General features: G+C 33.4%; 1 protein-coding gene and 1 long non-coding RNA gene across 2 annotated transcripts; both read right to left on the bottom strand.

Moving 5' to 3' along the window:
* Positions 1-2,311: 2,311 nt before the first annotated feature.
* On the bottom strand, positions 2,312-3,526 carry LOC114715496 (uncharacterized). The gene is made up of 2 exons (XR_003737556.1): positions 3,373-3,526; positions 2,312-2,991 (listed from the first exon to the last, which is right to left on the bottom strand). It is a non-coding gene; the product is annotated as an uncharacterized LOC114715496 (long non-coding RNA).
* A 1,852-nt stretch (positions 3,527-5,378) lies between these two features.
* Positions 5,379-9,338, bottom strand: LOC114715493 (transcription factor MYBS3). Its single transcript, XM_028900362.1, has 3 exons — positions 8,872-9,338; positions 6,687-6,895; positions 5,379-6,167 (listed from the first exon to the last, which is right to left on the bottom strand). The coding sequence occupies exons 1-3, from the start codon at positions 9,197-9,199 to the stop codon at positions 5,637-5,639; spliced, it is 1,068 nt and encodes a 355-aa protein (XP_028756195.1). The 5' UTR covers positions 9,200-9,338; the 3' UTR covers positions 5,379-5,636.
* Between the last annotated feature and the right edge of the window lie 3,685 nt (positions 9,339-13,023).

Here is a 13,023-nt window from a genome sequence, read left to right as displayed (position 1 = left end):
ATATTAATATATTTTTTCCTAATGTAGTCTTTTTAATGATGATAGTTATAACCAATATACTTAATTAGCAAGGATATTTTATGAAAGACAGCATCTATTTATTACAAATAACTAGTTTAACTTATTTTCTTAATCTTTTTAAATTAATTAACTGGTTCTTATATTTAGGACTGAAGATAGTATCATATAATAATAACAACAATATTACCCATTTCAAACTCCATGCAATGCATTAAGCCTATATTAGTTAAAAAATTGGAATTAAGAACCTATGAAAAAGCATATTTGGGATAAAACTTGGGAGAATTACCATCAAGTTAAAAAAAACATAATTACTAAAAAGTCCCAATAACAATTAAACAACATGTGATGACAAATTTCACAGTAAACAATGACAATTTCTAAGACTTATTCTGTAATTATTTTTTTCTTAGGATCTCATTGTAATTCTACCTAAGAACTGTGATAAAAATATGATAATTATTTTCTATATTCTGCATATTTTCTTCTATTATTCATTTCTTTTTTCCCAAAATGTTTGTCAATGGGTATTCTACTAAATAGGACGATTAATGTCATAGTATTTTATTATATAATAATAATTGGGATTAAGAACCTATTGACAAAGTACAAGAACACATATATAGGAAAATTTGGCAAAATATATATATTTAGTAAAAAAAATTAGGCAAAAATATGCAATTTATCTTCTATGGCCTTTTTATGTTCTTCGACCGATCGACATATTCTCTTTCATGTTCTGTGATTCAGGTTATTTTTTCTAATGATGTTTGCCAGTAGATTCTTCATTCTTTATCCCAATTTTTCCTCTTGATTATGATATTCTACTATATAGTGGGCAATGTCATACTATTTTATTATATATTATTTTTTTAAATACTACTTCCGGTCATTAATTGGGATTAAATTAAATCTTAAATATAAAATTTTAATCTATTTTATCTTTTAAAAGTTAAATATTCACCGGAACCTTTTCTGGTGATACACACAATTCAATTGAGTTTGAGCGTCACATGATCTCAAATTATTTTCATCATGCAATCATCAATATCCATATAACTTGAAAAAGGGTTGATACTTTTAACCACTCTGTAATTTCCAAAAAAAATAGTACCTGTACGGAACGTGGGTCCATCATTTAAGCATCGCTTTATCTCTAGACAGAAATCATTAATAAATTCCAGGAAAAAAGATGAATTGACATAAGATATCATTATTTATTTAATTTAATTAGAATCGAATATATAATCAAGCGATACCAATTATTGATACTTAATCATATATATTTCTTATACAATTAACTAATCTATTGTGATGCTTTATCTTCTTTGCTTTAACTTATACCCATAACAATGCATCTAAATTCAAGTATGAATAAGTTTTCAAGATATGTACTCCTCCGGTTCTAAATATAAGACTCATTTATCATATTTATCAATTTTCTCTAAATTAACCCTATAGATACTCCCTCAACTATAAACAAGTAGAAGAGGGAGGGGGTATTAAGAAAGATGATTATGGTATTTTAGGAAAAATATGTCACTTTTCTTATAATTAACTAACTTACCTAACTTTCTTAATTTAATCAAATTAGTTAAATGGGTCTTATATTAAGAACTGAAGGAGTATCTTAAAACTTCATCCGCATATCACATATAAGTTAACATGCATGAACATATTCTTCTTTTAAGCATTTAAAAGGAAAAGTTGTTCCTTTTTTTTTTCTTTCTGAAATTAAGGATATTTTCTATTTTCAAGATACAGAGAGTATAAAATAAATTCTTTTTAATTAAGTTTATTCCATACATACAGTTTGAGAATCAAATCCCTAACCATTTGTTTAAAGACCGAACGAACATTTATCATTTATCGTTAACATCATCATGAGTTGGTGGAGAAGTTCTTTTCTATTTCCATATGAGGAGACATATACCAACATAGCATATGCTCTGCGTTTTCAAGTTAGTTGATTCAAAGCAAATGGTAACAAAAGAAAACTAATTTAAAGGAATACCAAAACGGGCATCGCATGAGACAAAGAATTTATCCTAAAAGGAGAGCTAAAAAGTTTGTTTATGGCCACTAAATAATTATCATTCGGTTCTAAATGTAAAATCTATTCTATAATTTAAGTTATTTTATAAATTAAATCGTACATTTAGGATTAGAGACATAATAACAACAATAACAATAATATATGAACGCGTCACCTTTCAAGCAAGATCTTAGGTTCTTACTGCAGGAAGAAGGAACATATCAACAAATGAGCAAAAGTTGCAAAAACCATATGTTTCTGTGAAAAGACGTTTTGCTTGATATTAAACTTGGAATTTCTCTCAAATATTCCATGTCACGTCAATTATGGAATACCTTGTGAAAATATCATTGTTACAAGTGTTATCTATGAATACAAGCTTCCATATGATTTCAATCTGTACTAGCATTTACATATTCTATAACACAATAATACTTCCTAATTTCTATGTGGACCATGATCAGGAGAAGTGTTCGTGGGTTCTAAAATAGTATAATACTAAGGAACTGTTTCACTGTCATGACTATCTGATGCAGCACCCCAAGACGTGAATCCAAACCCATAAACTGTGATTTCTTTAGTCCAAACAGCCTGAAATAATGGAAGCAGTTGATGTTCACTAGTATTACAGGATTGAAATGAAGAAAACAGACGTTGTAGGAATAGACTAGGCCAGTAGGGGACTGCTTGGGAGAGTGGTATCAGGTGATTCTGAAACATGATAGCCCATTCCTTCACACTCATCGATATCAAACAAAGTCAATCACAGAAGATTACTTTTACAGGACACGTGCTGCTTGCTCTGTGGTACTCATAAATTTACAGCATCCTCTTCTTCCTGTTATCTTTATTTTGTGTCCTGCTTGTCCTTTCTTGTCTCCACCAATGTCCCCTTATCCCAGGGATCATGCACAATAATAGACGTTATGAGCTTCCTAATTAGAATAAAGACTCCAAGATTTACAAAAAAAAAAAGGAAGAAGAAAGGCCAAGCCAAATACATAAAAGAATTTATTTCCACTTACAATCCAAGTGATAAGCTCTGGGATCTTCAGAATTTTGTGCATGAATTATCATCAACATAAAATATAATTTTTTTAAGAGAAAAAGGCCTCAGTATAGACTCTTAAGTAATGCATGAAAATGCATGTCTAATATATCCGTTTTTCCCCTCAAAAAAAGCCAAGTTAATGTGGGAAGATATGATGGACAGAGAATAAGGAAGGACAATCATCAAGCGACCAAAATAGAAAAAAAGAAGAAACATTAAGAGGGATGAAATGCCAATGATTGACATAAGAATTTTGGGGATGCACCTGAGTGGCCCTTGTCACTTCTTTCTCTGTTCATCTCTGCCTATAATTCCAGCAAAATGTTGAAAAGGAGAAATCAAGTGTTGGAGAAGAAATTCTCTCTTTATTCCTCTGCCACACTGGAGTGAAAGGACAGGGGCCTCCTATTCCTGTGTGATTTACAGGTCTACCCCCTCTGCCTGCCTTCTCTTTCCACGCGCACACACATTCCTCCTTCCCACGTCCCATAAGATGGTTTCTTTTGCGTGATTGGTCACATCTGCTCTTTTATAAAAAGAGTTTTTTAAAATACAATAATGAAAATAGGCTGAATGGTTTGCGTGGGTGGAAGAAGTGGATCAGAATCTGGTTTCTCTGTCTTTTTTCTCAAGCTTGGCTGATCGCCCTTCTTTTCTTGCATCACTATCTCCTATGTTGATGACAATCATCAATCCTCTGCATGTCCATGGATTTTATTGCTAGATCCATTGAAAAATACTGCATCAGCATACTAAGCTACACACCGGACATTTCTCTTACCAGTTTGATTTGTTTTATCTTTTCTAATCATAGCCTGTCAAACAATTCCTCGCTTCCAAATCATGCAGAATCATCATTACTTTCCAGTCATATGTAATGCCATTTCATCTACAGTTGTCTGCAGGAGCCAACGTAAAGATACTATGCCATTCATATGACAGAAAAATAGAAAATGACATAGTGGCCGTAAAATAATCCAGATAATAGACTTAAAGATGAATGAATCTCCACGCCATCAAAGCAAGATTAAAATCCGAAAATGTGAAGGTTTTTACCAGAGCACATTTAGTAAGATCCAATTACAATAAAAGGAGGCATGAATACAACGTTAGTGTCCATGATGGGTTGCCGCGTCAGAGAATTAGCTGCTCATAGGACCTTTCTTAATGGGCTGCCACGTAGAAGCATTAGCAGCTTTAGGGCCTAGCAAAAACATATCCCTATTCCTTCTTTTCCTCATCAAGAATGTTCTGACACGGATAATCCCAAGCCAGTGAGTATTGATGCATTGATGGAGGTGTTAACCGAGGTTGCTTTCTTAATGACTTTAAGGAGGTATTCTTCAGTGGCAGCATCAAATTCTGCTCATTTTCAGAATCCATTTGCTGGGAAAACATTATTGAAAGCTGCATACCATTACCCACTAAAGCCAACTTTTGCTATCTCCCTAAATTTTATCCAAATAAGATGAACAAGACATGATCCTCGTAAGCGCAAACCTGAAAAAGCAAGGACCACATAGAAATAAGTTTTGGGCCACCAAAATAGAGGCTGATTGAGCTCAAGAAGAGTAATGTTTTCTGAATACTAGAGAGGTAACAAATTATGTTGCTTTAAGTCAGCTTTCAAGAAATTAGATCCAAGTTGCCGTGTTTCCCGAATAACTATGTGAACCCAGCTATTCAAGTATTATCAAAATGAAGCATCTTCAAAGAATCAAATTATGCAACCATAGTAATAGATAGTACAGAGTTTAAGTAATTACTTATCCATTGCAGAAGAATCAACGGCAACATTTCCTTAAAGAAGGTCAAATATGAAGGCCATCCTCCTTATTTCAATTAATACAGTTCACCCTGTTAATGCTAAGTGACAAATTACACCAAATTTACCAAGATGAACCGAAGGACTAGGTTATCGATATTCACTCTGCAATGACTGTAATACCCTAGTAATGCTTGCATCTATTATTGTTTAATGTGATTGCAGCAGCCAAAGAAATTCTGCTTATGGCTCTCTCCAAAAACAATTTGCAAAGAAATAATCTTAATTATTGGATGAAAAGGGCCAACTTATTACAGTATTTGTGAAAAGGAGCTACCTTGCACTTGGTTCAAATAGGACAGTGTAATGTCAAAATGATTCAACTCATCGACCTTTACCACTTCCCTCTATCAAGCACAAGGTGGATTCTGAGCTCACAAGGACACAGGGCACCTCTTGGATATTGCAGCAGTTCAAAAGCTTGCATAATAAACGGCCCTGGCAAGTGAACTAATACAACCAAATCTTGAGGAACCGAGCCTCGTGGTCATTTGATTATTTAAGCTTTCAGTTGTTTACAGTAACGAAGAATAAAAATTTCAAGAATTTATCTACCCTGAGCTACATAACATGTGACTTGCTACTTAATGATAACATGACGGATCCAAATGGAAAAAAGATAAGTATATAATAGTACAAAATACAAATGGAACGATGACCAAAAGAAGGCTTAATTACTGCTGTCATCAAGAGAATTTAAAAGCTTAAGCTGCTTGAATTGCACTGTTCTTGCCATTGTTTAGATCTGAACCACCAACTGGAGCATTTGCATGGAATGCTGATTGCCTAGAGGGCTCCCCCAGCAACTTCAAAGAAAGTGGGGAAGGCTCTCTACCACCATTTTGAGTTTCCCCCAAACTCAGCTGAGACATGCCAACAAGTTCATCAACATTGACTGGTTCCTTGGGAATGACTGGGATTGGCTTAAGGACCTGATGATGAGCTGTCTCAGCTTCCTTAACTTCTTCAAGGGGAGCTGCATTTGATGGCCATAAGGAAAATGCAACAGGTACATATGACGGCATGAATCCGTTAGCCACTGGTGTCACTCCACTTGATCTTACCATAGTTTCATCGGGTTCTTCCAGATTTTCTTCGTGATTAGTTTCCATGGGTTCAAATTCTGACTTGAGGGAGAGATCTAATGATGGTTGTAAATTTGCACTCCCAGGTTGTGAGTTCTCAGAAGGTGGCAGTAATACTTGTTCTTCCAGGACTGAAGGTGGATCTGAAGACTAATATATGTTAAGAAACCGGTTAGTAGCTAAAAAATGTGACAAAATATAAGATAATCATCAGCTGTAACTCATAATCAATGACCAGCTACGCATAGGATGAACACCCTTGCTTTAATTAGCTTGTTTAGAAATCAGCAATGCAACATTGCTACTTAGATTGTCTAAAGCAAGAACATGCATCATGCAGCCAACAGACTGAGAGGTGCAACGATTCTGTCCTTTTAAATGTGGAAGAATATATCAATATTTTCTTTCACATTATCATTCAAGCAAACTTTTCACAAGAAACTTGCAGCACAAGGTCAACAAGCATGTCATAGTCATTCAGAATGCTTATCCTTATACAGTGGTCTTCAAGTTAAAAATAAAACTCAGAGAACACTAGCAATTTTTTGTACTCTTTGTTTTCAGGTGAATCAGTTTTCACAATCAAAAGATTAACACTGCTGGAAATGGTAGATAAGTATTTTGTACCAAAAAAGACGACTCAAATAAAATAGATTAATGAAGACCAACCACATCTGGAGCCATGTCAAAAAGACTGGCACGCCTCTTTCTCCGGGTAGCATTACTTTGCCGGATGAAATACTTTTGGGCATGACTTGCTACTTGAGTAGGAGTCCTTGACACAACAAAATTGCGAGATATGCCTCGCCAATCTCCTTTGCCCAGCTTCTGGAGGCCAACTAAAAACATCTTGTGTTCTTCTTCAGTCCATGGAACCCCTAAAAAACCCAGTGCAAAGTGAGTAAAAGTACCCAATATTTATTTACAGAAGGCATTCAACATACCCAATGAGATAACCACATCATTGATATATGATAACCCAATAATCCAACGAACTAATCATTAGAGACAAAAATTATTATGAGCAATACATGTCAAAAGGTTTATTCAACCAATTATATTAGTCTGGTCATCACATAAAGTGCAAAAATGTTAAAAAGATAACAAACATGATGGCTGTGTATGATAAGTATCATTTATTGGGATTTGAGGCAGATATTTTCCTGAAAGAATCAAATTGTTGGTCTAGAATTCACTTCAATGTCCACCAACTTACACTTTGGGCTTCGGTCCACTGTAAAAGATCAGAGCTCATACATCGTCTACCTTGAGCTAAAATATTTTGTATGTATATCAATTGAAGTTGATGAACAAGTTCAACTCTGCTTACTAGGATTAACCTATTCCAAGACTAAAATATGAATACTGGCCAATGCCCTCCCCCAAAACTCCAAAACTTTGTATAGCATTTGGCCTTTGTTCTAGAAAAACAATTTGCTAATACAATAGCATTATATCTTAAATTTTTGGCAAACTAATAAACACAATTCTTCAGGGACTCAGGTCTGCCAAATGTTTCTTGGAAAAACTGCAAAGGAATTAAATCACACTGTCAAAAGACTTTCCATAGATGTTTTAATGTCAATAGATGAAGCCTCAGGTTCAATCGTAAAAAAGCAAGTTGCTGAAGGAAAATTAGTCCAAAAACGAGCCAAATTTGACCAATAACTGCTGACAGAGAATTCTTGAACAGAACCAGGAGGATAAAGAACACAATAGAATTGCAACAGATCTGAATAACCCAAAACATAAGAAACATGATATTACATTAAAAATACTGGGTCTAATGCATATTCCAGGAAGTAATGAATCAAGTATGAAAATATGACTTCTTTTCAGGGAAGGAAAAATCTTCAGTATTAAAACCAAACACAATAATCACTGCACTTATTCTAACCATTTGATGTATTTTGCTGAATAAAATTTATATGAGCTCACTGAATCGCTTGCCAAATCTACCAAGACTTCAATTTTGACCTTGAACAGTCAAGTAGCTATTCCCACAACTTTATTTGAGCTAGCTAGGGAGACATGCTTCCGGCTTAAAACTGAAGGATGAAGCCACTTGAGAAAAAGAAAGAAATTACTGAAAACTGATACCAGAAACCAACAGTACTTTTGGATGAACAATTGCATGAAACTATGATCGGGGTGGAATAACCAGACACTTATTAAAACATGTGATCCCGAAAAGTGATATGAACAGAACTAGAGATTCTGCGGTAATTTTTGAACCAAAAATTCAATTTTCTAGTCAAACACAATCCTTTGCAGATGCCTCTTTAAGGTTATCCAGAAGTGAGTTTAAAAGATGCTGGGAAGCACAGAGTATTCAACTGACATCCCCCAAGACCACTTCCATACAAGCACCAACTGTTACCTTATCAAAACAATAATAACAATGGATTGATATGGCCTAAGAGTCGTTATTGTCAAGTGCTGAGAGTCTCAAACAAATTAGGCTGGATGCAAGCCTATAAAATGTGCACTAGAAAACAAACAAGTGTGCAGAAAAAGGAATAAAAATAAAAAAGGAAGCCAATTTGAAATAAACAGTAATGAGCAATCAAAAAGACTTTTTGATTTCACCAACCACAAAAAATGCCCGGTTGTAATTTCTTAAGCATTTTAATGGTCTTTAATGATATGAAATTGAAAATAAGAGTAAACAACCCAAGCCAAAAATGATAAGGGAAGGCAATAGGCTTGCAACCAGCCAATTAAATGAGTTTTACCAGAAAGAATACAGGGCAATTAACTTGCAAAATTTCACAAATTCAATTCTTAAAATAATTCATAACGTTGGCCAAATAAAATATAGCAATACATACTTCCAAAATAATAGCAATAATACCTTTCTTTCTTTCTCCCCGACTGTTGGCAGAACTGGTGGCATGAGAGGGGTCATCAGACAAGCACCCGTCTTGCTCATGACCCAGGTCTCGGAGCGGGTCCGAGCAAGGCGACCCGGGATTCGGTGACCCAGCAGCGGAGGACGAAGAATAGTAATGGGCGGAGAGATTCCCCATGCTCGCGCTCTTTTTAATGATTGATCCATCGGTAAGTCTAACACCGAAAAGCTTGACACCTCCAGCGCTTCCACCGCCGGCACCTCCACCACGGGACGGGCAGGTTCGGGAGTTGTGCCCGTTATTGCTACAGTGAGAGCACCGCCTCGTCATGCCGATTCTCCGACTTTGGAAACCGTCGAGTCACCGCAGGATCAGTTCCGAGCAAAGAACGATCAGAGACGAAAATGGGATGACGAATATCCAGAAAAATGACGGTGCATGTGGGTAAGAAATAGAAAAGAGAGGCAAGGACGGACAAATAGGGATTTAAGCTATAGGAGAGGGGTATATATGGCAAGTAGCTTTAAGGCACGAAACAGAGGATTAGCGGAACGCGGTGGTTCTCTCGTTGGGTTTCGTTGCAGTGGCCATTTTGCCCCTGTTTGCTCTCTACACGGAATGAGGATTACGTCCTGCTTTCTTGTCACTAGAGTCTTCAATTAGCGAATACCAAACGAATTCAATGGAGCTAATAATAGTTTAGCAATCAAACATCCAATTTCAATATATGAACCAAAAAAATAAAAAATAACATCAATCAATATATAATATGATAATCCAATCTTATAACATAATGACACCAAATACATCTGTGAAATATGATATTGTGATTTCAAAGCCTCTGTACAAAATATAATAAGCCCATAAGTTATACTAAAAATATAAAATCGCATTATTCAAGGTACCAGCATAGATATTAAATGGGAGTTTATGTTGAAAAAAATATGAATACAATGGAATTGTAATCCATGATTTTTTTTTTGAATATATAATTATCAGAAGTAACTAATAAAAATGTTCTGTGAATTAGTAAAATTAATTATTTATTGTAAAATATCAAAATTATCAGTTATTGCTTAAAAAATATTGATTAATTAATTAAAATGTTTTATAATTAATTAGGAAGCTTATGTGTAAGTTGAAAAAAATTAATATTTTAAATAAAATATATTATAATACAAAACATTGGGATATGGTTATACGAGGATTAGTGATATTGTTGGGATGATTTGGTCATTTAATGGTATGGCTATACTATTAATAAGGATTGGATTTGTGTCTCATTATTTAAGTAATGGATGTTCGGAGAGTAAGCACGGATGCAAAGTTTGTCCTCACAAAAGAATCAAATTTTGTCTCCATACTTATTTTAATTTTCTCCACAGATATTTATAAGCACTACCATTGATCAAAATGACTGACCTCTATGAATTAAATTACATGTTTTATGTAACAAAAATTTAGGAGACAGATAGACTATTCTCACCTCACAACATAGTTGGGGGGGGGGAAAAAAGAGTATAAAGTAAGTCACTGTATTATGTTATAAGAGAAAAATCAATTTTATAGATATTTTTAATTTACTTCTCATGGAAAAATAAATTTTTTTGCCAATAAAAAAATTAACTTTAATTGTAAATCAGATTCTGATTTTAAATTTTGTTATTTATGTGAAAAATTAGTTGCTAAATTATCTGTACATATATTTAGAGCCATTTTGAGTTTGGAAAAGGGTCAAATGTAGCTGGCTTAAATTTTGACTTGGAAAAAAAGAGATAATTTTATTATCTTACGAAGATGAAATTCATGATTAGGTTATAGTGTTATTTTTTTAATTTAATATAAAATTAATTTTGAATGTCGGGAGGGAAAAAAAGGGAAAATTAGTTTGGAAGGTTGTAACGCTATCAGCGGCGGTGAATGGAGTGGGATCATGGTGGCCGGCGGGGGGAGGGTGACGTGGAGGGGCTCCAATGAGACGAATTCTGGGGAGCTAAAGAGTAGTGATCAAGAATAGGCCACGTGGACAAGGTGGGGGCCCACATATACTTTGTGTGTGGGGATAAATCAAATTCAGGTCAGTCTTTGTTTGTTTGTTTCTTTCACCCTCACCTAATCTAATCTTCGTGCCGGAGAGAATATCTTCCTCGTGTTCCATATTCTCTGTCTCTTTCTTATCAGTTCCATTTTTTTGTCAAATTTTGTCTGGTCACTATATTTTTTTTGTCAAATCTTGTCTGATCACCTGTCTTTCCAACCAGCTCTCCTCTATTTCTAATTACGTAATTAACGCATAATTTCAACCCAAAATCAGAATACTCCTCCGGTGCTTAAAGTAATGAAATAGTTTGAGTATATTAAAAATATTAGTTAAGTTAATTAATATTATTTCTCATATTTATTTATTTTTTCTTAAATAGTCATTGTAACACTTGCATATATTAAAAGTTTCATTAAATAGTAGCTCTAACTAATACACATAATTAACAAAAGTATTTGAGAAAAAACTACTTATTTATTACAAATAATTAATTTAACTAATTTTTTTATTTATTTTAATTTGTCAACTAATTTTTATATTAAGTACATAAGGTAATATATAATTTACACTTTTCACTTTAAAATGTAAAAAAAAAATATCATTACATTTATTCTGGTTAAAATGTTTTTATGGATCCATTGCTTGCATGGTATAGAAAGTAGGGACAATTTCAATGCACCCATTTTATAGCTAATTAATCTTTTTTTTTTTACCTGAAAGTTAATTAATCTTCATTTGCTTCTAAGAAGTTCTGAAAATTTACCTGCATCCTAAAACTCAAAATTAAATTAAATTTTGTGATTGTTTTTTTTCTTAATGATTTCAATTTTAGATAATTGTTGAAACTCTGACTACTTCTGTTTAGTCAGAACTTCGCTCTGATTGGTGCTGTCTTGACCACTTTTAGCAATAGTAGTGTCATTCCTCCCACGGCTCCAGATTTCAACATCAAATTTTCAGATCCAATTTTGACGGACAGATTGAAAATCCAAGTCCAAATAGAAAAAAGAAAAAAAAAGGTAAGGGTATTAATGTCTTTTTACTTATAAAATATAATTTTAATTTATTTTTAGAGTGCAGTAAATTTCCAAAATTTTTTGGGATAAATGAAATTCATTAGCTGCATGTGAATTGTGGTGAAATTCTCCCTAAAAAGTACCATTAGTATCAAACTCTCGGCGTATCAATCAATAGTTTTGATGGATTTTGATGTGAAACCAGTAACATCAGGTAATTACCACCTATATAAATGAAAAATCAGAAGAACGGAATTTTAACTAGCGTATTGTCCGCAAATAATTTTGACAAATTAAGTAATTAATGTGAACTTGAATCATTTCAAAATAAGATATCCCGTTCAAAGGTCCCCCATGATTTCAACCAAAAAAAAGGGGTGGGGGGGAAGTGTTCAACTATAAACTATATTATCTCCAAAGAAAACATCTGTACGAACACGTGAACGCCAATAGTGTTATTCTTTTTAAAAAAATTAAATTATTTGACAAATACAAAGAATGAAAAATAGATAATTTTTTAATACTAACTCTGGTCCTTAATATATGACCTTGTTTGATTTTTATTTTGGTTCTAAATATAAGACCTTAATCTACTTTGTCTATCATATTTATACATTTTTTAAAGTAGTCCTTCTAACAATAGTAGTTCTAACTAAGACACTTAATTAGTAAGGATATTTTAGGAAAAATAACATCTATTTATTACAAATAACTAACTTAACTTCTTTCCTTAATCTCCTCAAATTAGTTAACTAGCTCTTATAATTAGGACTGAAGGTAGTATTTGTTTTATATAAATCATAAAAAAATATAGTAAATATTACAAAAGAAATTACCGTTAATTTCCGTCATTATATTCAATGAAGTTTTTTTTCTGGGGGCAACGATGAAGTCTTAATAGAGAACGAAAGTCAGGGTTAGAAGACTTTATAATGTATGATGATTTTATATATATATATTTATATATAAGGCAGTTTTACTATTGAAATATTTAATGGGGAGGCAAACATGTTTTAAAGTAAGTTATCTTGGTGAGTAGCTTCCAAGGATCTCTGAGATTACCTTCATCACAATATTGTTTATTATTAATATGAGGA

The sequence above is a fragment of the Neltuma alba genome, unplaced genomic scaffold, assembly GCF_004799145.2.
Source record: "Neltuma alba isolate B1F8T4 unplaced genomic scaffold, ASM479914v2 tig00011593_pilon, whole genome shotgun sequence".
In the NCBI taxonomy this organism is placed as follows: Eukaryota; Viridiplantae; Streptophyta; class Magnoliopsida; order Fabales; family Fabaceae; genus Neltuma; species Neltuma alba.
Note: the sequence above shows the minus strand (reverse complement) of the source record. Positions and strands in the feature narration are given on the sequence as shown.

Bases quoted from the DNA above. Each gene is read 5' to 3' on its own strand.
- LOC114715493 (XM_028900362.1), bottom strand. From the start codon at position 9,199: ATGACGAGGCGGTGCTCTCACTGTAGCAATAACGGGCACAACTCCCGA. The intron at 6,896-8,871 runs GTATTATTGCTA...TGGGTTTTTTAG, and splicing joins TCGGGGAGAAAGAAAGAAAG to GGGTTCCATGGACTGAAGAA. The intron at 6,168-6,686 runs GTTGGTCTTCAT...AACATATATTAG, and splicing joins TTGACATGGCTCCAGATGTG to TCTTCAGATCCACCTTCAGT.